The sequence below is a fragment of the Rosa rugosa genome, chromosome 3 (genome assembly GCF_958449725.1).
Source record: "Rosa rugosa chromosome 3, drRosRugo1.1, whole genome shotgun sequence".
In the NCBI taxonomy this organism is placed as follows: domain Eukaryota; kingdom Viridiplantae; phylum Streptophyta; class Magnoliopsida; order Rosales; family Rosaceae; genus Rosa; species Rosa rugosa.
In genome coordinates, this window is record NC_084822.1 from 1,825,669 (window position 1) to 1,847,578 (window position 21,910).

At 38.3% G+C, this 21,910-nt stretch overlaps 3 protein-coding genes across 4 annotated transcripts; 1 reads left to right on the forward strand and 2 right to left on the reverse strand.

Moving 5' to 3' along the window:
• Window positions 1-1,865: 1,865 nt before the first annotated feature.
• LOC133740956 (uncharacterized) lies at window positions 1,866-5,205 on the reverse strand. 2 transcript variants are annotated; one of them, XM_062168892.1, is made up of 8 exons: window positions 5,016-5,205; window positions 4,834-4,930; window positions 4,142-4,258; window positions 3,946-4,056; window positions 3,200-3,267; window positions 3,002-3,064; window positions 2,689-2,802; window positions 1,867-2,600 (listed from the first exon to the last, which is right to left on the reverse strand). In XM_062168892.1, the coding sequence occupies exons 5-8, from the start codon at window positions 3,245-3,247 to the stop codon at window positions 2,190-2,192; spliced, it is 636 nt and encodes a 211-aa protein (XP_062024876.1). In that variant the 5' UTR covers window positions 3,248-3,267; window positions 3,946-4,056; window positions 4,142-4,258; window positions 4,834-4,930; window positions 5,016-5,205; the 3' UTR covers window positions 1,867-2,189. The 2 variants fall into 2 exon arrangements, with proteins under 2 accessions (XP_062024875.1, XP_062024876.1); XM_062168891.1 differs by lacking the exons at window positions 3,946-4,056; window positions 4,142-4,258; window positions 4,834-4,930; window positions 5,016-5,205 and having other exon boundaries at window positions 1,866-2,600; window positions 3,200-3,321.
• A 954-nt stretch (window positions 5,206-6,159) lies between these two features.
• Window positions 6,160-8,963, forward strand: LOC133736421 (amino acid permease 4-like). Its single transcript, XM_062163899.1, has 8 exons — window positions 6,160-6,307; window positions 6,394-6,526; window positions 6,822-7,055; window positions 7,150-7,243; window positions 7,368-7,582; window positions 7,678-7,838; window positions 7,930-8,157; window positions 8,291-8,963. Exons 1-8 carry the CDS (start codon window positions 6,260-6,262, stop codon window positions 8,714-8,716), a joined length of 1,539 nt encoding a protein of 512 aa, XP_062019883.1. The 5' UTR covers window positions 6,160-6,259; the 3' UTR covers window positions 8,717-8,963.
• A 190-nt stretch (window positions 8,964-9,153) lies between these two features.
• LOC133736422 (protein EARLY-RESPONSIVE TO DEHYDRATION 7, chloroplastic-like) lies at window positions 9,154-11,768 on the reverse strand. Its single transcript, XM_062163900.1, has 4 exons — window positions 10,851-11,768; window positions 10,601-10,767; window positions 9,963-10,047; window positions 9,154-9,561 (listed from the first exon to the last, which is right to left on the reverse strand). Exons 1-4 carry the CDS (start codon window positions 11,699-11,701, stop codon window positions 9,372-9,374), a joined length of 1,293 nt encoding a protein of 430 aa, XP_062019884.1. The 5' UTR covers window positions 11,702-11,768; the 3' UTR covers window positions 9,154-9,371.
• Window positions 11,769-21,910: the final 10,142 nt, after the last annotated feature.

The window sequence follows — 21,910 nt, forward strand, 5'->3', positions numbered from 1 at the left end:
TTTTTAGTATATTATTGTGAGATTAATCTTTATTAATATAATGAAGATTTAGTATCTATTATTCTTTCCTTTATTCTATAGTTGTATTATTATGACTGTATATATGGTAGAGTTGGACCTCCTTAATTGGCTCCACATTTTTTTTTTTTTTTTTTTAAAAAAAAAAAAACCCTTAACCCACCCCACCCTTACATATGTCAGTGAGAATCGAACTCATGACCTATACAATGTTGGAATTATAATTTACCAACAGGTCACAGCTCACCCATGACCTTAATTGGCTCCACATTCTTGTTGAGGTTAATTAACCTTGCTGTTTTATCTAGTTGATGCGTACGTGTTATTGATCTCCTGTATTGAATTGCTAGCTTGGAGCCTGGGATAAGTGGTACGATCTTTCACCTTGTCGGGAATGGTATCATGAGTGCGTCGAATGAGGTTTTGATAAGGCCACCTCTATTCCAATTCTGTTTCTTGTATCCCAACTTTATTGTTCCGAGTAACTATAAACTCTGTCTCAACTTTAAAATAAGAGTTCTTAACTTAAGTCTAGCTAGCACATGTATATTTCATCTTACTGTAAAGCGTGACTATATATTTTTGAGTTGAATACACGGCAACACATGTCATATCAAATTACATACAATAAGTTGGAAGGTTTTCTATTTGGGACACCAGTCGTTTCTCACATCAATGAAAAAGGCTCAAGATCAATCCAAAATGATAATTGGTACTAATCTGTGGCCAATGTGCTGTTAATTAGGGCATCCTCTCATGGTGCTGTTGATTGTTGAGGGTGAGTCACGAAGCATATATAGTGGGGCAAGTAAAAACCTCCATAAATAGTTTGTAGAATTAATGAGACCTTTCCTTTAAGATTTTAGTTGTTAACGGTTGACTCGAGGAGACTTCACTGTCCCATATGAAGCATGATTGAGCAGGTATCTTTCTAAATAATATTACCTAAGCTTGCTATATATCCCCCAATTTTTGCATTAATCCGGACGAAGAAGATGAGAGAGACCAGAAAAGGCGCAACAAAAAGAGGTTAAGATCAACAATATATTTTCATGTCCCAAAGTGGAATGTTGACATGCTACCACTTGCATAAGCAATACGTACAGTACTGAAATTAAAATCTCAACACATATGCATATATATATAAACAAACAAATTAATAAGTTTTGCATACAGAGAAGATATATACCTAAAATCTAGTGCTTACCTTGCTGATGATATCTGTTGGAAAAAGTTTATACTGTTGGAAAAGTTGCTAGGATTTGTCAGGACTAAGGAGTCATAACAAGTAGTACAATACAGTCATTTAGTAAACCTCCCAATAAGTTGGAAAAGGAATATATATCCTCAGATCGAACTAAGTAAATTAATAGTTCTCAGATTTTGCCTCAGGTGTCCCATAATACACCAGCAAATAATGATTAAGATGAGTTCAGAAGCCTTAGAATGGTGCTCTGCACTTTGTAATTACTTTGAACTGCTAATTACGAGTTTAATAGCAATGAAACTAAACCTCTGAACAATTGGACAGTTTGTGGACTCTACTGTGCCTCTATTTGCATCCACTAAAAGATATACATCAGAAATAAAATTCCTACACTACTAGAAAAATAGGTACTTTCACACGGATGGATTCTGTGTGAATACATTGAAATACACACGGAAATCTGTGTGTATGGGCAGTTTCACACAGTACAGTCACGGATTCACAATTCGTATGTGTTGCGAGCGTTGCTAAACCATTTTCACACGGAAAGCTTGTCCGTGTGAGCTATATTAAGTGGGTCCCGTATGAATCCCAATTATATTAACTTCCAAATTTACAAACATTTAATTGAACTGTAGCATCAATGTTTCACACAGACAGCATCCTACACACAGATGATATAACCGTGGGTTTCTTTCCAAAAAAATTAAAAAAAAAATTCTATTAAATAAAATTATACAACAGAAAGTTTAAAGATACAACCCATCTTCAAAAGCTTAACTATATTCTTCAATATATACAATGGTAACTGCTGCACTAGATTAATAACTCCTAGAAATTTTTAGACAAAAACATACAGAATCTAGATGTCATTAAACCAGGATCAAAACAACAAAAACATGATTAAGTTAAGAGCAACAAACATCATGATGAAGTTAAAGAGCAGCAAACATGGCTGAGCAAATCATGTCCTTGGCATTTCCATCAAGTCTTGCATTTTTTTCATGTTCTCCATCATCTGTAGTTGATCAGCTCTTATCTTATCCAACTCTGCCTCACGTTGTTTTTCTCTCTCAGCAACTTCATTCCTTTCCCTTGCAGATTCAATTCTCAATCTTTCAACCTCCATCAATGCTCTTGCAGACACACTTTTTTGTTCCTCCACAGCAGCCCTTAGTTCCTCCACCTCTTTTGAAATCCCTTTGTTTTCTGTATGGATAAAAGGAACATCAGCCCATTTATATCCCGTTCCCATTCCTCTAACTCGGTTCCTCCTCTCAACACCAAACACGTCAGCATATATATCTTCTACAACCTTAGAGGTTATTTCTATGTTTTGGTTAGCTTTCTCTGCTTCTTTTTGTTCAAAGATAAGCTACAACCATTGAATACAAACAATCATATTAAGCTGCAACAATTTCAATTATAATGCAAATAATTGTAGTCAAATTTATAGTACTAACCACAGCTTGTGTTGATGCTTCATCAATGTACTCTGTTTTAGATCCCTTCTTTAGGTGGGTTATCTTGAATCTCTCTTTACGGTTAGGCGGTGCATCCTTTTTGTTTTCTACTTGCTGCCAAAATCAGTACTAGTTAAAAATAGGGTGTTGGTGCAATTAATGCAGATAGTTTATTATATAATTAACCACACACTTACATATAGAAATATATAATAAACTGGTTTTACAACTGAAAAATTTAGAAGTATGAAATCAATTAGGCAGTGACAGTGACAACTCAAAAAAAAAAAAGAAAAAAAAAAAAGGCAGTTACCTGGGAATCAAATGCTTTCAAGTTCAGATATTTGATCTTCACAGTCCATTGTGGATGAGACACCTGATCCATAAATTTCAGCGGTATGTTTGGTATCAATAATGGACATGTAAAAAGCAATCCTCTATATAAACAAAAAACATAGTAATACATTGAAACAAGAGTGATAAGAAACAATAGATAATAGCAATTTATTACCTTTTCGAAGTACAGTGAAGCCGTCATTCCAAAAACTTTTGGCTTCATACTAGAACTGTGATAAATTCCTGCACCCAAAGAGAAAATATTGCCAAGTTGGTCGACTACAAACGACATAACTATGCATATCTCTTAACAAATCACAACAAAGAAATGGGAGGAATACAGCAACGAAATCAACATTCATTATCTTTGTATAAGGGTGGCTTCCGGTAGCCTGATGACACTCATCCATAATCATCAAGCATACTGCTTCTATGGTCAAAAATGCCTTTCTTAAGGCATCCAAAAGAATCTGAGGTGTCATAATAGAAGTATGTCATGTGCCTTATGAATAGTAAGATATTTTGAGAAGCTAGTTCAAACAAATTACACTTGTTAAGACTTTAATGACTCTTTTCAAATGTGGTTCTCACTATGCTAAAAACAGAAGGGGAAATACAGATAAAAACTCAATAATCATGCAGAAAAACTAGAAACAAAAGGATTAACAAAATGAACTGTGATAAATTATACTACATGATTTCTGAACAAATTAAGTAATTTCTCATAACTAGCTAATAAGCAAAGTGAGCACGGATCAGCTTGTTACTTCGTCAGCAATAAAAAAGATGCCATCTTTCAAATCTCAACGGACTAAGAATGTTGCAGACAGTGCAAAGATAAGGAGCACTGACATATAAGCATGAACATCAACCTCATTAATCTAAACTACTAGTCAAGATTTTCAAAAGAAGTAAACTTACATCACGGGTTTTAAATTCCTTTTCCCAATGCTCCTTATCCCACGCAACAACCCCCTTGGCTCCATAATACTCCTCTTTAAAAGTAGTGTGTTCTTTAATAACCTCAAATTGCTGGCAATACCAAAAGCCATTCAGTTCAACAATCTTTGAGACAACCAATGATCCACTTTACCAAAAGGGGAACAGAAAAGAGTACCTGACGAACAAGATGAACAGTTGGGGCCAAGAATATGATCAATTTGTTGTCACCAGATGACTTGATAGCTTGACCAATTTCATCAATGAGCATCACAGCTATGTGGATTAATACCATCTGCTGACAATGATCAAGTGATTAACACAACCCACAGAGCATCGTCCACAATGCTTTCATATTCATATTTGGAAGTCTGATCAATAATGATTCATATCAAGCATCAGAAGCACAACATTACAACACAGTATGTATATTATTCTCAGTCCAACAACACCCCACAAAACAAGTCTACGAACAAAGAAAAGTACATTTCAAAACTACCAACAGCCAATTAAAAAGTTTGAATTCATTAGGCTGCATCACATGAACTCCAAGCTATTGCATCACACAAACTCAATACATTGCTAGACTGATCAAAATATGGAAAATGCTATCCGCCTCTAGTATTTTCTTTTAACAGTTAGTAACAGCCTTCACTAATTTGTCCATTGCTTAACAAAAGGAACAGCCTTTCAGACTTTGTAATCATATACTACTTCATGACCATGATTTCAACCTACTATAGGTCCAAGCAATTAAAATTTCACACCTTACCTCAGCCAAAAAAGCAAATCACAACTTAAAATTTGAATCTGCGAGTAAAAAATAAAAGCCCAAAACAGAAACCAAGTAAAAAGAGATCGAGAACAGACCCAAGACATGGACTTTGAAGAATCAGAAATTGAACCCAGAAAGTTTTCTGCTTTGCTGCTTAAGGAAGAGACCAACCAAGAGTTCGAGGCTGTTTGTCTGAAAACCCAGAAAATCATGGAGATGTTTATGAGAGATAGATCGATTGAAAACCTAGAAAGTAAAAACCTAGACAACTTCTTACTGAGTTACAGTCGAGGAGAGCGAGGGCCGTCGACGCCTCGACGGTCGAAGAGAGGGGCTGAGAGGGGGAGGCCCATGGAGAGAGAAAGGAGAGACGGCGACAGCGGCTTCGGCTTCGGTTTCTCGACTCTCAGTAATTGGCAGATTCAGTGGATTTCAGAAGAGAGATGAGAGAAGGAGGAAGAGAGAGGTCGGAGGTGTAGAAGGAGGAAGAGGAGGTCGGTTGTTGGAGTGGTGTCGCGGTGGTTAGGTTTTGGGAATGAAAATTGACGGAGTGTGGGAAAACGGTACTCTGTGTATAAACTGAAAAGCAAAATTTGATAAGCTGAACGCTGATATTAGAATATTATGCTTTTACATTTTCACACGGAATACAGTGAGTAAATTAAAACTACACTTATTTGACATGACTAAAAGCTGGTGTTGGAATCTTATTATTCATATTTTTACACAGATATCCGTGTGAAGCAATATTTCACACGGAAAACAGTGTGAATTTTTAATTTACACTCTGACAAATTTAGAAGATTCTCTGAATTGTAATTTATTTCACACGGACTCCGTGTGTAAATTTGATTGAAAAATATTAGGTCCCAGTTTGAACCTTATGTAGCCACAATAGTCTGTGTGGAAAATATATACACACTGATTTCCGTGTGTACTATAGCACTTTATACACGGATAATTGTCCGTGTGAACCTCTGTGACAACACGATCCGTGTGAAAGGACCTGTTTTTCTAGTAGTGCTAATTAATTAATTGTACAATCGTAGATGTCCGCTTTTAAAGTACTGATTAGTTTAAAGTTTTTTTTTTCCTGGATATTTTATCTAATCATTCAATCTTCTAATGATGCATGTTTCTGAAAAGTTTGCAAAACATACATGTTTCTATGGTCCACCGAAGGATTAAACTTCATTTTCCTGTTTTGTTCTCCTAAATCCTAGGTAAGCAATAATTAATCCTAGTTTTTCTCCTAACACTCCATGCATAGTGAGTTTTTCAACTTAATCTGATTCAAAGTGGAGGATGAACTGTGTAAAACAAGCACTCAGGGAGCGTGTAACGTGTTACATGATCGTTCTGTACTGTAGTACTATACTTGTTTGTACTCAGTCAGTCATTTTCTCCACCTATAAAAACTCACTTTATGTTTTGAAACATCCATCATCGATCACCTTACCAATTCTTCTCTCTGTCACTCTCTCTCTATACTTCCGATTTTCTGTTCTGCAACCTTGAACAATGTTGCCAAAGAGCCGAACTCTTCCGAGCAGAATCCACCATGGAGCTGTGAGAGATTAGAGCTTAATTTTTCCTTTCCTAACTCCAGAAAAGAAAAAGAAAAACTTGAATTTATTTTGATTTCTCTATTTCAGGTGGAGGAGAGGCATGATATCAGGCACTATTTGCAAGTAGAAGTTCAACCTAAAGTCACTGAATCTGAAGCTATAAACCCTCAGTCCAACTATTCCAAATGCTTCGACGATGATGGTCGCTTGAAGCGAACAGGTAGTTTAGCTACATAGGTTTACCATCACCAATTTAGCATAGTTTGATTTGCTAAAAGTAGTTGATGCACCCACTTTGATTTGTACTTGAACTATGCTAAAGTTCATGCAAGACTGCCGTATTAAATTATTATCAGCACTAAACTGAACAGTAGGTAAGAAAGTCTTAATTGGCATGATATATATATGGTCTGAATGGGTTCAGTTTCTTAACAGTTGACAAGTTAGTAACTTGACATCTAAGTAATTAATGCCCTACTTATGGTTCATAAAAACATGGTGGTGTTATGGTGCAGGAACTTTTTGGACTGCAACATCACATATTATCACTGCAGTTATAGGATCTGGAGTTCTTTCTTTAGCATGGGCAATTGCACAACTTGGTTGGGTTGCAGGACCAACTGTCCTCGCTCTTTTTGCCATTGTCAATCTGTACACTTCCAATCTCCTATCCATGTGCTACCGGGCCGGGGACCCTGTCACGGGACAGAGAAACTATACCTATATGGATGCTGTCAAGGCCAACTTAGGTAAGGGAGGGATGTTCTTTATGTTATCACTTTCTTTCAACTCGTAAAGAAAACAACCATTTTTTTTAATGATGATTTCAATTTGGAGCTGCAGGAGGAAGAAAAGTTATGTTATGTGGTTTAGTCCAGTACTTGAATTTGTTTGGGGTAGCAATTGGATATACCATTGCATCTTCTGTCAGCATGATGTGAGTTGCCTAAAATTCATGTCCTTTTGTAATTTGGTTTTGAACTTTACTAGTTTTTGAAACACAAGTTTATCTGTTAATAACAATTTGGGAGTAAAGAATTGACATATGATTTATCTATTAGGGCAATAAAGAGATCAAACTGCTACCACAAAAGTGGAGGGAAAGATCCATGCCATATGTCTAGCAATGGTTATATGATAACATTTGGAATCATAGAGGTGATATTTTCACAAATCAAAGATTTCAATGAAGTATGGTGGCTCTCAATAGTAGCAGCCATTATGTCATTCACATACTCCACTGTCGGCCTTGGACTTGGCATTGGTAAAGTTGCAGGTACAGTAAATAATCTGATGGACCATTATGTACATGTAATTGGGGTTTGAGTATGCTTTCCTGAACAGCTGCAATTTTTTTCCTGTTTATATCAGGAAATGGGGATTTTAAAGGAAGCCTGTTGGGTATTAGCATAGGGACAGTTACTCATTCTGGAGCAGTAGTCACTTCTACAGAAAAGATGTGGAGGACTATGCAAGCTTTTGGAGCTATTGCATTTGCTTACTCTTATTCTTTGGTCCTCATAGAAATTCAGGTACTTCCATCAGTTACATAGTTGGGAAAATGCAGGAAGCATGTTATATGTCAGTTAATTTGCTTATGATTACTGCTGCTGCCCTGTGCAGGATACTATAAGATCTCCTCCTGCAGAACATAAGACCATGAAGAAGGCAACTGTATTCAGCATCACTGTCACAACAGTGTTCTATATGCTCTGTGGATGCTTTGGGTATGCAGCGTTTGGCGATCTTGCCCCAGGAAACCTCTTAACTGGCTTTGGATTCTACAACCCCTACTGGCTTCTAGACATTGCAAATGTTGCAATTGTTGTCCACCTAGTAGGTGCATTTCAGGTATGCTAGCTAGTGCAGTCGAACAATGTTCTGCTTCCATAGTGTCAACTTGGACAATACATTGAAGGAATAATCTACTCGATCCCACAGTTCCATATGTCACCGAGTTCTAATCTAGTGAACCTTCCTGCAGGTCTTTTGCCAGCCATTATTTGCATTTGTGGAGAAGTGGAGTGCACAAAAGTGGCCGAAAAGCGACTTTGTGACAGCCGAGTATGATATACCTATCCCTTTCTATGGTGTGTACCAACTCAACCTGTTTCGCTTGGTATGGAGGACCATGTTTGTTATATTGACTACCCTTATATCCATGCTCCTACCATTCTTCAATGATGTTGTTGGGATACTTGGAGCCTTTGGATTCTGGCCATTGACTGTTTATTTTCCGGTTGAGATGTACATTGCTCAACAGAAGATTGAGAGATGGAGTAGTAGATGGCTTGGACTTCAGATACTGAGTGTGAGTTGTCTCTTTGTCTCCATAGTTGCTGCTGTTGGCTCTGTTGCCGGCGTAGTTCTAGATCTGAAGACGTATAAACCCTTCAAAACTACTTATTGACTCAAGGTGCATACCTACGTACATTGGAACTTTGATAAAAGTCTTTAGAGTTGGTGCTGTTTGAGAGTAGGAATAAGATCTCTCCTCTACTATCGCTCAGAGTCTTTACCAGCTTTTAGTATAAACTTCATGTAGATTGTTCAAAAAAAAAAAAAACTTCATGTAGATCTTATGCTCTGTTAGTGAATGCATGCCAGCTTTGGCAGCAGAAGCAGGGAACTTAAATATAAAACTCAATGTTTTTCTATGATTTGGACTTGGACAACGATCATACTTTTCTTTTCTTACGAACAAGATTAACTAAAAACCAGATAGCTAAGCCTCAAAAGAGCTTTGTGAAGGCAGCCTATCATGTCCCAACTTTTCTTTTTGGTACAATAATGAACAATCATGTCCAACTTTATAACAAGACGATCATTCCATTACAAACAGGATAATAAAGACTACAAAAATCAAGATCCACTACAAACAAGAAAATGTTACACTGCTGACTGCTGAGCATAAAGATGCCAACGAAACCATTTATCCTTTAGTGCACTGATAATTGGATCATAGAAAATGCAAAAGGGCACCATTTTGCCATTTTTGAAGAACATCCGTCAATTTACAAAAGTAAAAAATTAATACAATAACGAACTGCTACCAAGCATATCCATCACTTGCTACTTGTCGACATCGACTTGGAGGACTTTAATTCAGAAGAAGCTTTAGCAAGAGTTGTAGGCTTGATAACACTCTTGGGGTTTAGAGCCTTTCTTATCTTGAACACCGCCCAAGCAGTCCCTATAGCGTACCCTGCAGCATCAAGCCCTTCATTCGTGACCTTCGCTGCTGGCTCTCCGTACCTACAATTGAAAAAACAGCTTCCCCTTCAGCCATTTGCAAAGAACCAATATAAACCGTGTTCAAAAAATTGAAGTACAGGCCAACACAGGATCTTGGCCAGTATTCCCGATCACGTAAACCCAACATAAAGTTGCCTTGAACTAGCTCTAAATATCAAGCTACAGTGCTAACTTGAAGATAAGGTTCACAAAATGTCCCTGTCAAATTTAGTGCGTACGACCTTTACTAAAAGCTTGAAAACAGCCACCCACCTTTAGTGCCACATATGAAACACTCAACGGCACAGAACACCATCATAAACTGTGCCAACTTGAACTACTTGACAGGTTGGTTTACACCAGATAGTAGTATGAATCACCAAAGCAGTAAGGATTTAATTGCACTGACAGTTAAGAATTACCTCTGTGAAACGAGTCCAGTGGTGACAACCGATGAGGTTGACATGACATTCCTTCCAGCAACTTCAACGGCATCGCAGACTTTGCCTGTGGGCACACACAAAAAACAACAAACATTGAGCACAAGAAAATATCAACTCATGTGAAAATTAGTTTCAAGGACCGCACTAAATTACAACTTGTATGCCAATGTCTATCTTGGTTGCAGGGTCAATTCTGGTTGTTTTCATCTCTTTAAAGCTTTTATTTTTATGTAAACTGCACTCAAAATAGATTCAGCTCTTCATACTAAAATCTAAAATAGAACATTGCAACCCGAAAAGCTGTTCCTGAACAATACTTCCAAAACAAGTAGTCATAATCCCTTTCTCAATGCATAAAGCATGATAGCAAACCTCAAAGAAGTCTAGTTATAAAAACCAGAATTTATGCCAACAGATGCACATAACCATTGGAGTAAGTATAGCATGCAGCATTGGAGATGCTACAATTATATTTTAAATCAATAATCAAATGATTCCTTTCAAAACACACCCCCATAAAAGTAATCCATCTTATAATATGTAAAGCATGTCAACAAAGCACAAAAAAGTGTATCCTGAGTATTTGTAACATAAGTTGTTGAGATAAAAAGACTTACTGAATCCATCCAAGGAAGCCAGGATAATTTCTCCAGGGAGAAGGCTAAAAAATTTCTTGCCCACTCTCGAGTTAACAATTGCACTCGTAAAGAATCCAGATACTTTAATAACCCCAGAAAGGATTCCAGAGGCCAAATCCTCAGTCATCTTCGTCAACCTCTTAACCCTGAAAAAATCACAATACAATACGTCAGATGCTACTACATTTGTAGCAGTCTACAAGTCCTGAAAAATCAAAGATAGATATACCTTTGCACCCTCTTCAAGGATTCTGGACTAATCTCGGAACTCGAACACGGTCCCATCCTCTTCTTCAAGAACTCATTTCCCCACTTAAGCCTATCCACAGTCACATCCCCACACCACAAGATCCCCCTAATCAGCTGACCCGAGCCCGAAGCAATCATCCTCGCACAGCGGCAACTGTAATCCTCTACATTCGGAGCCAGCGTAGTCCAGTACGCCGCGGAACTGTCACCAATCAGTTTCTTCTTATCTTCAGAATCTAAATCCTCCGGCGAAGTCTCCCTCGCCGCACACCCCTCCAAAACATCCCAGTGCTCCAAACCCTCCATCTTCTGCTCCGAAAAGCAACTATACGTCTCCAAAACCCGGTCCAACTCCCTCATCAAGCTGTCCTGCCCCTTGGTCGCAATCGTCAACCCATAGTTGAGCAGCTCCATCTCGCCATTATCCCCACTCGCCGGAACGCGGAGGTTGAAGAAGTAGTGGGAGTGGTCGAGCTTGACAGCCGCTTCGTCCTTGGCCAACGGCCACTGAATCTCGTCGCCGACGCGCGCGAGCACCGCGACTACGTTGCCGCCTTGCCGGAGACCGACGATGGTGAGTTCGCCGCATGCCAGTTCGATGCTGTAGTCCTTCTGGATCAGGTGGACGATCGCGCCCGGAATCTTGACCAGGATCTCTTCAGAGGATTGGGTATTTTCCGAAGCGGCGTCGGTTTCCGGGAAGAGGTCCTCGGCGAGGTGGGTCACGTCGGCTGAAGGGTACATAGAAGATGATGAAGAAGAAGAAGTGGGTTTGGCTTCTGGGTTGGTTTGGATGACTTGTGGGTAGAGAGAGTTGGGATTCGAAGACATGGTTTTGGGGATTTGGAATTGGAGTGTGAGAAGAGAGATTTGGGGGATATTTAGGGAGGGAGATGACGTAGGGTTTAAGAAAAATGGAGGAGCGTGACGGCGACGCTCTGCAATGATGGAGGAGGTTGGGAGGTGCGAAAACGTGGCGCCAAGAGAACTCGCCGCGTAACCACCGTGGGGTGTTCTGCTGAACCGACTGTCTCTCCCGCGCTTTCACGCACCTTAGCCTCTCGCCACGTGTGCAGGGTCTTTTGATTCTGTTATTCTTCTTTTGACTAATTTTTTTTTGTATTTTGTGAATGTTAAGTCGTTCGACATTTCGATTCTTAATATTTTAAAATTATAATCTTGGTGTATCAAAAATTAATCCCAACATACTTTGAGTATTCTCCATTAATAATACTATTAACTTCTCATTTTGTCAAAGGCATTTTTGTTTTGCCATCTCTCTCTCCACACCACGGATCACTGTCTTCATTGAGGTAATTAGTCACTAATCACTAATTAACAAGTCGAAAAAATGTAAGTATAAATAATACTAGTCTGCAATCACATGCTCTGCATGTGTACAAAAAATTTTCATTTTAAAAAAAAATGTGGGTAGTTATTGCAGAAGAAACAGATTCACTGGTAGTTATCGTAGAAATAAAATAGTGGGAGAGAAAAATGGGGGTTGTGGAATCATTTTTTTTTATATAATTTTCTTAATAAAAATCTATTTTATAATTGTCCTATTTATCCTTGTGATTTAATTTATTCTCAAAGTTTTTTAATATTTCAGGGTTAAATCTGTCAAAATTTTCAATTTTGGCTAACAAACCCTATTCTCTTAATAATAGTATAGATTAGTGTATGCAAAATGAGAATGAATTAAAATAACTACAAATTAACCAACTTTTTTTTTTTTTTGAGAATATACAAATTAACCAACTTAAGAGATGGAAAGACGAAAATGCACTTGACAGAAAAGAAGAGTTAACTGTGATATTAACAGAGGGTAATAAAAGCAATTTCATAATAATATTGATATACCAATGTGATAATTTTGAAATATTAGAAGCTAAAGTGTCAAGTGACTCAAATTTTGAGGACAATTTGTGCTCAAAACTATTTTATTTTTGGGAAAGAAGCAAATTTGTGATAAATAGAAAAGGAAGATAATTGATATTATCTCTCCGGTGTGGCCGAATGACGAAATTAACATCCCAAACTCTTCTTAGGGTTTAAGGAAGGACGTGCAAACCAATTACACCGTCTCAGTAGTACTAAATGTAGACATGCGTCGACATTGACTGGATTACAAGTCATGACCACATGTGTGCGCTCCTTGTCCTGATCCCGAGTTGGGATTTCAGGCATTGCCTATGAACTCCATCACCCCCTTTTTAACATGGTTGCCTTCAGGAAGTCAGATTCAATTGTGCCTAGGTTTAAGATTCAATTCTGTCTAGGTTTATCCTATCCAGCTTTAGGACTAATTAGAAATATATGCCATGAAATGCTTCATGGGCAATAAGGGCATTGTCCTGCATTCGCTACAAAAACATTCTGCAATGGCATCGTAGTCTCAAGGAAGATCTATTTTAGCATGCATTTTAGATAGTTTTATACGCCAAGGTACAAAGACAGCTAAGGTACAAAGAATTGACCCACACATTCCTGATAAGGGACAGTTGGGTTGTCATCGATGGATTTCTTGTAGCTAACAAGCTCACTTCGGTCGTCATTTGTGGCATCTAAAACCACTGTGGGGGTCTCACTCTAGTCCCTACACCCAAAAGTATAAATAAGTAAGAGTTTCAAACTAAGTTACGAGATCCCTGTGAAATCTTTGTCCAACCTGTTGTTGTCTCCAATGTTTAGTTTGATTTCAATCTCTATTTTACTATCTTCTGTGAAGAGTGGTTATATGGAAGAACTTGGGGAGCTTTTGTCTCCACCCGATTACTACTATATTCTTCTGAGTTTTGACTTTACTTTTGTATGTTTCATTTTCAGCTCTGTAAGCTGTGTCCTTTGTATCAGTGTGTGCCTTTCGTCAATCTCATCTTCATAGTTCTTTTCTCTTTCTTCTTTTTGGTCAACAGTTTTCATTCAGCATTTCTGTTTCTATGTTTGTGAAGATTCCATTTTAACACTAGCAGTTTTAACTTTTAACATGTCAAATGTTTCAATTAGGATGCTGCTTAGATATGATTACTAAAAACTGGGTATAAGTATGTTAACTGTTATCTGTGTTTTTTTTTTACATTACCTCTAGTGATTATGACTTAAATTATAAGAGTTCCTTTTGTTTTCCAGACATGTTTTGCAAGAAAATGATTACACACTCCCAATGATACTTGGGTTGAAGATACAATCAATCTGCTTCAGCATTTATTCACAACTCATAATGTCCTCAGTTTATTTTCAACTATGAGATATATGCCATTCGTATGTATGTGTCTTTAAAATTTAAATTTGTTGAGACCTACAGTTTTTGGCTCCACTTCCATTCTGGGAACGACTGCTTGTGGCAAGTGAAGTCACACATCAAATCCTGGTTGACTTTATGAGGAATTCGTGATGACCAAAAATTCAGATAACCTGAGAGTATCAGGATTCAGGTAAAGTTCACTGTTTGATGTATCTAGTCTTGCTAGCTGCTTCAATTGCAATTTTAGAGTCTCATAAATCACAATTGATCTCTTGCATGTTCTTTGATTTTGCAAGGGTGAGACCATTATGAATTGCCTTCAGGAAACTCAAGTAGTTGTGACAAATCTCTCACGGATACTAATCCATATTTCGTTTCAATCGTAAATTCAGCACTTTTTGACAAATAGGCCGAGCAAGCACTTAACAATCTTTCTTGATACTAATCCATATTTCTTTTTCAATTGTAAATTCAGCACTTTTTGACAAAAAGGCCGAGCAAAGCACTTAAGAATAATCTTTCTTCTTCATAGGACATGGTAGGATATAGGAATAAATCATGAGTTGCTCTTTACAGAAAATGCCTAATCTTAGGTACAGTTATAGCATTTGAAGTACCTCCAGAAGTCTGTCTATGGATCCAATGCTACCTAGATCTAACATTAAAACTGTCATTCTCATGACCATACTGTGTGCTTCATGTCCTGGTCCCCCGTTGGAATTACAGGGATCGCTTTGCTTCCTCCTCAGACGACATATGGGAAATGGAGGGGAGATTCCAGTAGTGTCTTGATCACTTGGATCCACTACAAGAGTAGGAATAGGTTTAATAGGCATGTTAGCCACAACCCAAGTTAGGGATGTATATGTTGATCTCTCTTTCCCTGGGAGTTCGATCTAGTACCTTGCATAAGAATAGGCCTACCAATAAACTGGATCATGGGAAAAGTATAGGTTTTAAAGGATCCGAGCCCAGAATATTACCCAAAAGATTGGCAGCATTAATATAAGAATAGTTTATCCATCCAATCAAATATCTGCTCAACATTGATGCTTTCAAAGATATATGAGTTTTAAAGTTTATTGGCCACAAGTCTAGCAATGTGCATTCAGATGAGACATTCGGATAGAATAGTTAGGGTGTCACTGAGAAGGAATAAGGAATCATAAGCAAAGAATAGATTGGACAGGATTAATGGACCATCCTTGGCCAAGTAAATCCCTGCAAATTCTCATTGTGCATTTTGAAGAGCTTATATAGCATAAAGCTTCATTCACCCGGATTAATACGTAAAGTACAGGGATCTTCCTGTGTGTTGAACCCCTATACAGATTGAATTGCTTTCCTGCTTTGCCATTTGATGAGAGCCACCAAACTTTTAACCCCGTCTTCAATATGATTGCCTTGAGGAAGTACCATTCGATCTATCATTGGCCTAGTCCACATCCTGCTTTAGGCTAATTTGAATTGTTTTCCTGATATTTTGAGCTTTAGACGATCAAATGCTTGATGGCCTACCAGAAAATTCTCTTGAATCTGCCTATGTGCTACAAAAGCATTCTGCTATACGTAAAATACATAAAATACAGGGACGATCAACTGAACCCCTATACAACTGAAGCCCCACTGAAAATGAATCATAGGAACCATTCCTCTTGTTGTCATCAAAAAAAAAAAAAACTATTCCTCTTGTTCTTTCTTTCGGCAGAAGTAACATAAACCTCTTGTTTTTTTAGTGGGGCTTCAGTTGGGCCGGATCTCTTTTGATAGATTGGGCTCTGATGAGCAAATCAATTGTGAACTCTTGACCCAATAGCCTATTATTGTTTGGCTCCAAAACCAGTTGGCTTGCAAACTGTCTCTTTTGAGCGAGTGATTGCGCAGGCGTGCCAGCACCGCGGGGTGCAGTCGTTGGGGTAGTCCCTTGACCTGACTTCTTCTTCAAGCGCTGTGGACGAGGAGAGCACCAACCTCGTCACAGGGTTCTTCTCTAGCCTTTCGGAAAAGGACTTTTGCCTTACGGATAAGGACTTTGGTTGTAGTCTCTTGCGTTCACCGAATCGATACTTAGTGTTGTAGACTAAGCAGAGCAATCACTGGGAAGTTGGGAGAAGCACGGGTTTTTGCTAAAGCGTGACTTTAGCTTCGCTGGGTTGCGAGGGCGTTACCCTTGCTTCGCTGGTAGTAACGGTGGCGGTTGCGCTCGCAGTCGGCTCGCTGGGAGACTGGGACTGGAAGTACGGTCGCCGGGTTGGTCTGGTGATGCTGACAGTCGGCTCGCTGGGAGACTAGGACTGGCGCACGGTCACCGGGTTTCAACAAGGTTGAAGGTTTGCTCCGGGGAGGCTTTGTAATCGCTAGGATTGATTGATATGAGAGAGGTCCCTTAGCTGTGTCGTCTTTAGCCTCATATATAGGCTGCAATAGATTCACTTTCCAAATAGGAATGAAATACTATATTTTAGGCCACAGTTATTGGCCTTGAATCAAATCAAAACTCTTAATAGTTTTGATATTAATTGTAGATTTGCCTCTGTCATCGCTAGAATATAGGCAAGGTTAATTGCCTCTTGGAGTCCCGGACGTAATCTTCATGTTGGATATATGCGGTAGGATATGCACGTATCTTAATTGCCTTCGCAACGACTCCCGTAGCTCGCGGCATGCAATTAGCTTGTATATATATATATCTTCTTATTGACGTTCGCGAGCAAACTTGATTGTATAGCACCATGACTCCTTGCATCTTATTGGCAGCGAACAGTTGATGGGCCATACTCCCTTAATTGCAATATGTGAGTAGCCTTGATTCTTGCATGCATGGCTCATGTACGTCCATGATCCTTTCCTTAATTAACCCACCATGCCAAAGCAATTATATATATATGATATGTATTCCTTGGTGACCACAATCAAAGGTGGTTGATTCCTTCCATATGTTGCACGTCCATCCACCTTAATTGCATGGGCTCTTGATTACTTGTATATAGGACAATGGAGGATAATTGAATCTTTCCTGAATTATTCCATGTCCACCATAATAGCTTGATTGCACATATGGGAATCCATGATTCCTTGCATGGCTAGGTCACGTACTCTACTCCTACATGCTGCCATCTTCCCTCTTGTAAATACTTGGTAATCCAGCAAATCACTTATTTAATTATCAGATATTTGATAATTAATAATAAATCAAGGAATATTCAGATTTGCTTCGAGATTGCTTGATCTCCAAGTAGGCCTTATTTTAGCCTCTAAACGATATATTCCGAACTTGTCGGAGATAAATAACTTGGGTCACGGATATTGACCCGGTTTTCTTCAAGTCCCCCTTGCCGGGAAAAAATGTTATTTTGGGCTCAAACAATTATTATGCAAAATAGTTTTGCCCAGCCCCACGGCACCATAGAAGAAGTGCATGCGCCGCCGTCAGAAATGGAGTTTTCTCTTTCCATAACGACGACGGCATGGCGGAGGTCAAGAAAACCAAGAAGGATAAGAAGGAGAAATTCAAAGTGAAAATAAGAGGCCCGGCTGGCTGGCTTGCCCAACTCTCTGCGAAAGGAGGTCGACCGCTTAAACCCTAGCATAACTACTGACGAAGCGATTATTCATTATTGGTTCCGATCAGGAAGAGGTTTACGACCAGCTCGATGTGTACGAATACGAGAAGGCAGTGCCGGAGGAGCAGTCCAAGAAGAACCGCCGGTTTAACCAGGTCGACAACCTGAGTATGAGCTACCTCATGACTTCCTGCAGGTTGCTACACTATCGAATTTCAAGGGATTCTTATTATTAGCAAGCCTCTCCTTCACTTTTTTTTTTTTTGAATGAATTTCCAGTATCATCTAATCTGTGATTTTTTATGGATATAGGATGAAAATGTGTCATCGGATGATGATGATACCAAGGACGCTGGACTAAAAGGTAAGAAATTCATGAAAGATTGTATGATCGAGTTTGTATTCTTCCTGTTGACAATCATGTCCCACCTAAGTTGTTAGACTTATTGTCAATTAGTTTCGGGTAATTCTATCATGTCATCGGAGCAAGTTTTGTGTTTGGCTCAATCATCTTATGCTCCTCAATATATATAAAAGTTGCTTACGTGTATGACTTAAAATTTCACCACATATAAAGAGGTCATATAAAGACTTCAGAGTTTGTCTGATGTGGAAAATTTAACACCTTGTATATTAGTCAGTAAGATTTTAGGTTTATATATTGATTTTGAGTTGGACGCTCTAATTTTATCACTTTAATTATACGTTGAACTACATTGATCAATGAAATGATTTTTAGGATTAGGCTCGCGTCTTATAAAAACTTGTATGTTCAAAAGAAAAATATTTATGTGTAAGAAATTGAAATGATAGAATGCTCGTCTTCATGAATTAAAGTACTTAATTTATTTTATGGGGCTCTACCTCTCAAACATAAGCATGGATAGTGTTTAAAACCCCCCTAAATAACCCTTTATTTATTTATTGAGGTTTTGACACCACTGCGTGTGAATATATATGTCAGACATATCTGTGCAAGGAACCTTCATGTAACTTTTAGTTTATGAACCAAGTGTTTATTATAGAAAGATGAGGTGATTCGTCAAGCCTTTGCAGAAGATGATGTGGATGACACTTCTGCGCAAGAGAAACAGCAAATTGTGAATGAGGAAAATCCTGAGGCTGAAAGGCCTGTTTTAGTCCCTGGATGGGGCCGGTAACTGGACTCATCAACAGAAAAAGAAAGCTACGCTTACCTTCTTGGATGCAGAAAGAACATGAGAGTGGCAAGAGGAAGTGGGAAGAAACCCACATGTTATCATCTAATTTGTTTGTCATTGATTAAGTTGTTCATTACTTGTTTGTACGTACTCGAATTATATGACAGATCGACGCAGAAACGTTATGCACATGCATTGCCGTAACCTCTCAGGTCCCCATCAAGTTTATGAACAAAGCATGCGTTGCCCCCTGCATGGTCCTTAATTCAACCCTGCAATCGCTGATGTAAGTGCCGTATTACAACTAAACTACTGCAGATTGGTTGTTCTCATAGAAATTTAAAAACTAATCGTTTTGCATTTATGTGCTACCTGGCTACAACGTGCATATGTGTTACCTAGTACCTGCATATGAGAAACGTGGACTCAATGGATGCTATTGCATGTATCTCTTAATTATTTTCTCACCTTGCATATTCTGTGTGCTGGTGATTAGGAAAGCTAGCGTAATCCTTATGAAAAGGGGAGAATATATTCAGCACCAAAATACAGGCAGGACAGCAGCTGTGACAAAGATGAAGACTAACAAGAGTAAGATTTAACTGTTATTGGAAATTTGCTTTTGAAGTTTTTTGTTCGTTTGATATAAACATTTCCAATTTTTAATTCTGGAGATATCAAGCGGAAATACCATATGCTGGTTGATATTCAGTTGTTACATCTATATCTGTTTGAAATTGATTTCATGCACGGGGCTGTTTCAGTAAGTAATTAGTGGCAATGGACCCGTGAAACACAACAAACAAAAAAATGGGAACTGCGGAAATTAATTTCACCAAATCTGTCCCCGGCCACTTCCTAAATGCAGGTAAAACCCAATTAAGTCCAGCTATTATAATAAAGACTTTGGGGCCTGCGACGGCGACGAAGACTTTGTTAATTACTTATATGAGTTATATCTATAACGCATGATTGAATTCAAGTGCCCGCGTTAAACACTGGTGTATCTTTGGGCGAGCTTTTCCAGTCGGTAACAAAATTGCTTCATTTATCATATGAGAGAATTAGATATATACCCCAAAAAATTAAGTTTGTATTAGAAAAAAAACTCGCCTTATATTCTTTCTAATCTAACGCAATTCACATAATTGAACCTTCTTTATAAGGTATATGTCTATAATTAAGATTTTTCTCATTTTTTTTAACTTGATTATTTTGGTCTTTTGATTTTTTTTTTTTTGGCAAGAAGGTATATGTCTTTTAATTAAATATGATGTAATCCAATCCTTAATTGTAGCCGGATGTTCACTATTTTTTTAATTTGAATTATGACCAAAAATTTGAAATTTATTACAATAAATTTAATCCTGGATTTTTTCCTTATTTAAAATGACTAACTGCCCTTTATTTCTTCCTTTCTGATGTGAGCTATATATTTGTTTTTTTTTTTTTTTTGGTAAATAAAAACACAAATCACAAATATCTATTAAGAAGGAATTAACCTACACTGAATCAGATATGCATATTGGGTATTATAAACCTCCTATCTAGGTATTGATCCATACTACTTAAATCAAGGGTCTGATTATGTTATGGGAGATGTCTGGGGGCGTCAATTTCATTTATGATATATTCAGGACTTATGGCATCTTTCGTAATTTTTAACACAAATAGGTTTTATTATTTATTCTAGTTAATAGGTTTTTTATTTTAAGATGAACCTCATTAATAGGTTTGGGTGTATTATAAATGTGGATTTAATCTAATATGTGATTAGAAAATTGGGTGTATAATAAAATTTACAGTACATGAATAGTTGCTGGAGTCTCACAACGTTATTCATGCCAATGATACTGGTGGAACAAATTAGCATCAACTCTATAACTGTTGTAATTGATGTAACGGGAATGGGGCCTTCCATGGTAATAATTTCACATTATAACAACCAAAAACATAGAAACTAGGAGAAGTCGCTATATAAAAGACAGAAAGTTTCTAGAGAGAGAGGGTCTACCTTCTCTCTAGAAATTTTCTCTACCCATGTCACTATTTTGAGAGTCTACCGATCCCTTTCTCTACCTCCATCTCCAACCCCACCCTTTCAATCCCGTCCATCCCCTCCACCCCTTCAATCACCTTCTGGTTCCTCTCTCTTCTTCACCTACTTCACCCATCTACCATTTCTCTACCTCTCCACACCATACTGCTCTTATTGGCTTTATGTTAATGAGAACAACTCTCATCTTCAACCCATTCAACCCATTCACCCCATCTGCACCCCTTACATTCTCCATCCCTACAACCCAAGTATGGCCTTTTGTCACCGATTTTCTACTTCTCTAGTCCAGATCTACCTTCGATTTTGTCCATGTCCTCTTTGGATGGCATTTGTTGCTAGTGCTTCCGGATTTGCTTCGTTCTCCACCACCACTAAACGAACTTACGCCCGTTGGCGTATTTTCGCTCCCCAACAGCGAGTGGATGGATTTCCGCAATCTCACTCTGCTAGGTTACTTGGTGTTTCTTGGGCATATTTGAGCCCTGTGTGTTGTGTCTCAACCGGAGTAGAAGGAAGCAAGATGGTGCGTTGGTGGCTGATACTCTTCAAGCTTGGACATGGAGGTGGCGGCGGTGGTATTCTTGGGATGGAGCTGCTTTTCCCTTGGTGGCTGCTAGCTGTTGTACTAGGGTTTTTCATTTTCAAGTTTGGGCTTTCAAATTGTATTTGGGCCAAGCCTATTGAAGGCTTTAATTCTCTTTTGCTGGGCCTGTGTGCCTTATTTGCTCGGCCTACGTGCCTCTATTTGCTGGGGTCTTTTGTACCTCTTGTATTATGGTGTATTATTTGACACATCTAATACAAACTTTATTTTCTTCGACCAAAAAAAAAAAAAAACAACCAAAAACATGGAAAGAGCTACAAAGTACAAAAGTGAAAGAAGATCTGAAATAGGGAAAAGGAAAAGGACTTGACTTAGTTACTTGCTGTTGTTGGGGCAATTGTACTATATAAGCCTCCTATTATGTTGAGTTGAAGGCAGACAAAGAAGTGTTTCATATACCAGACTCG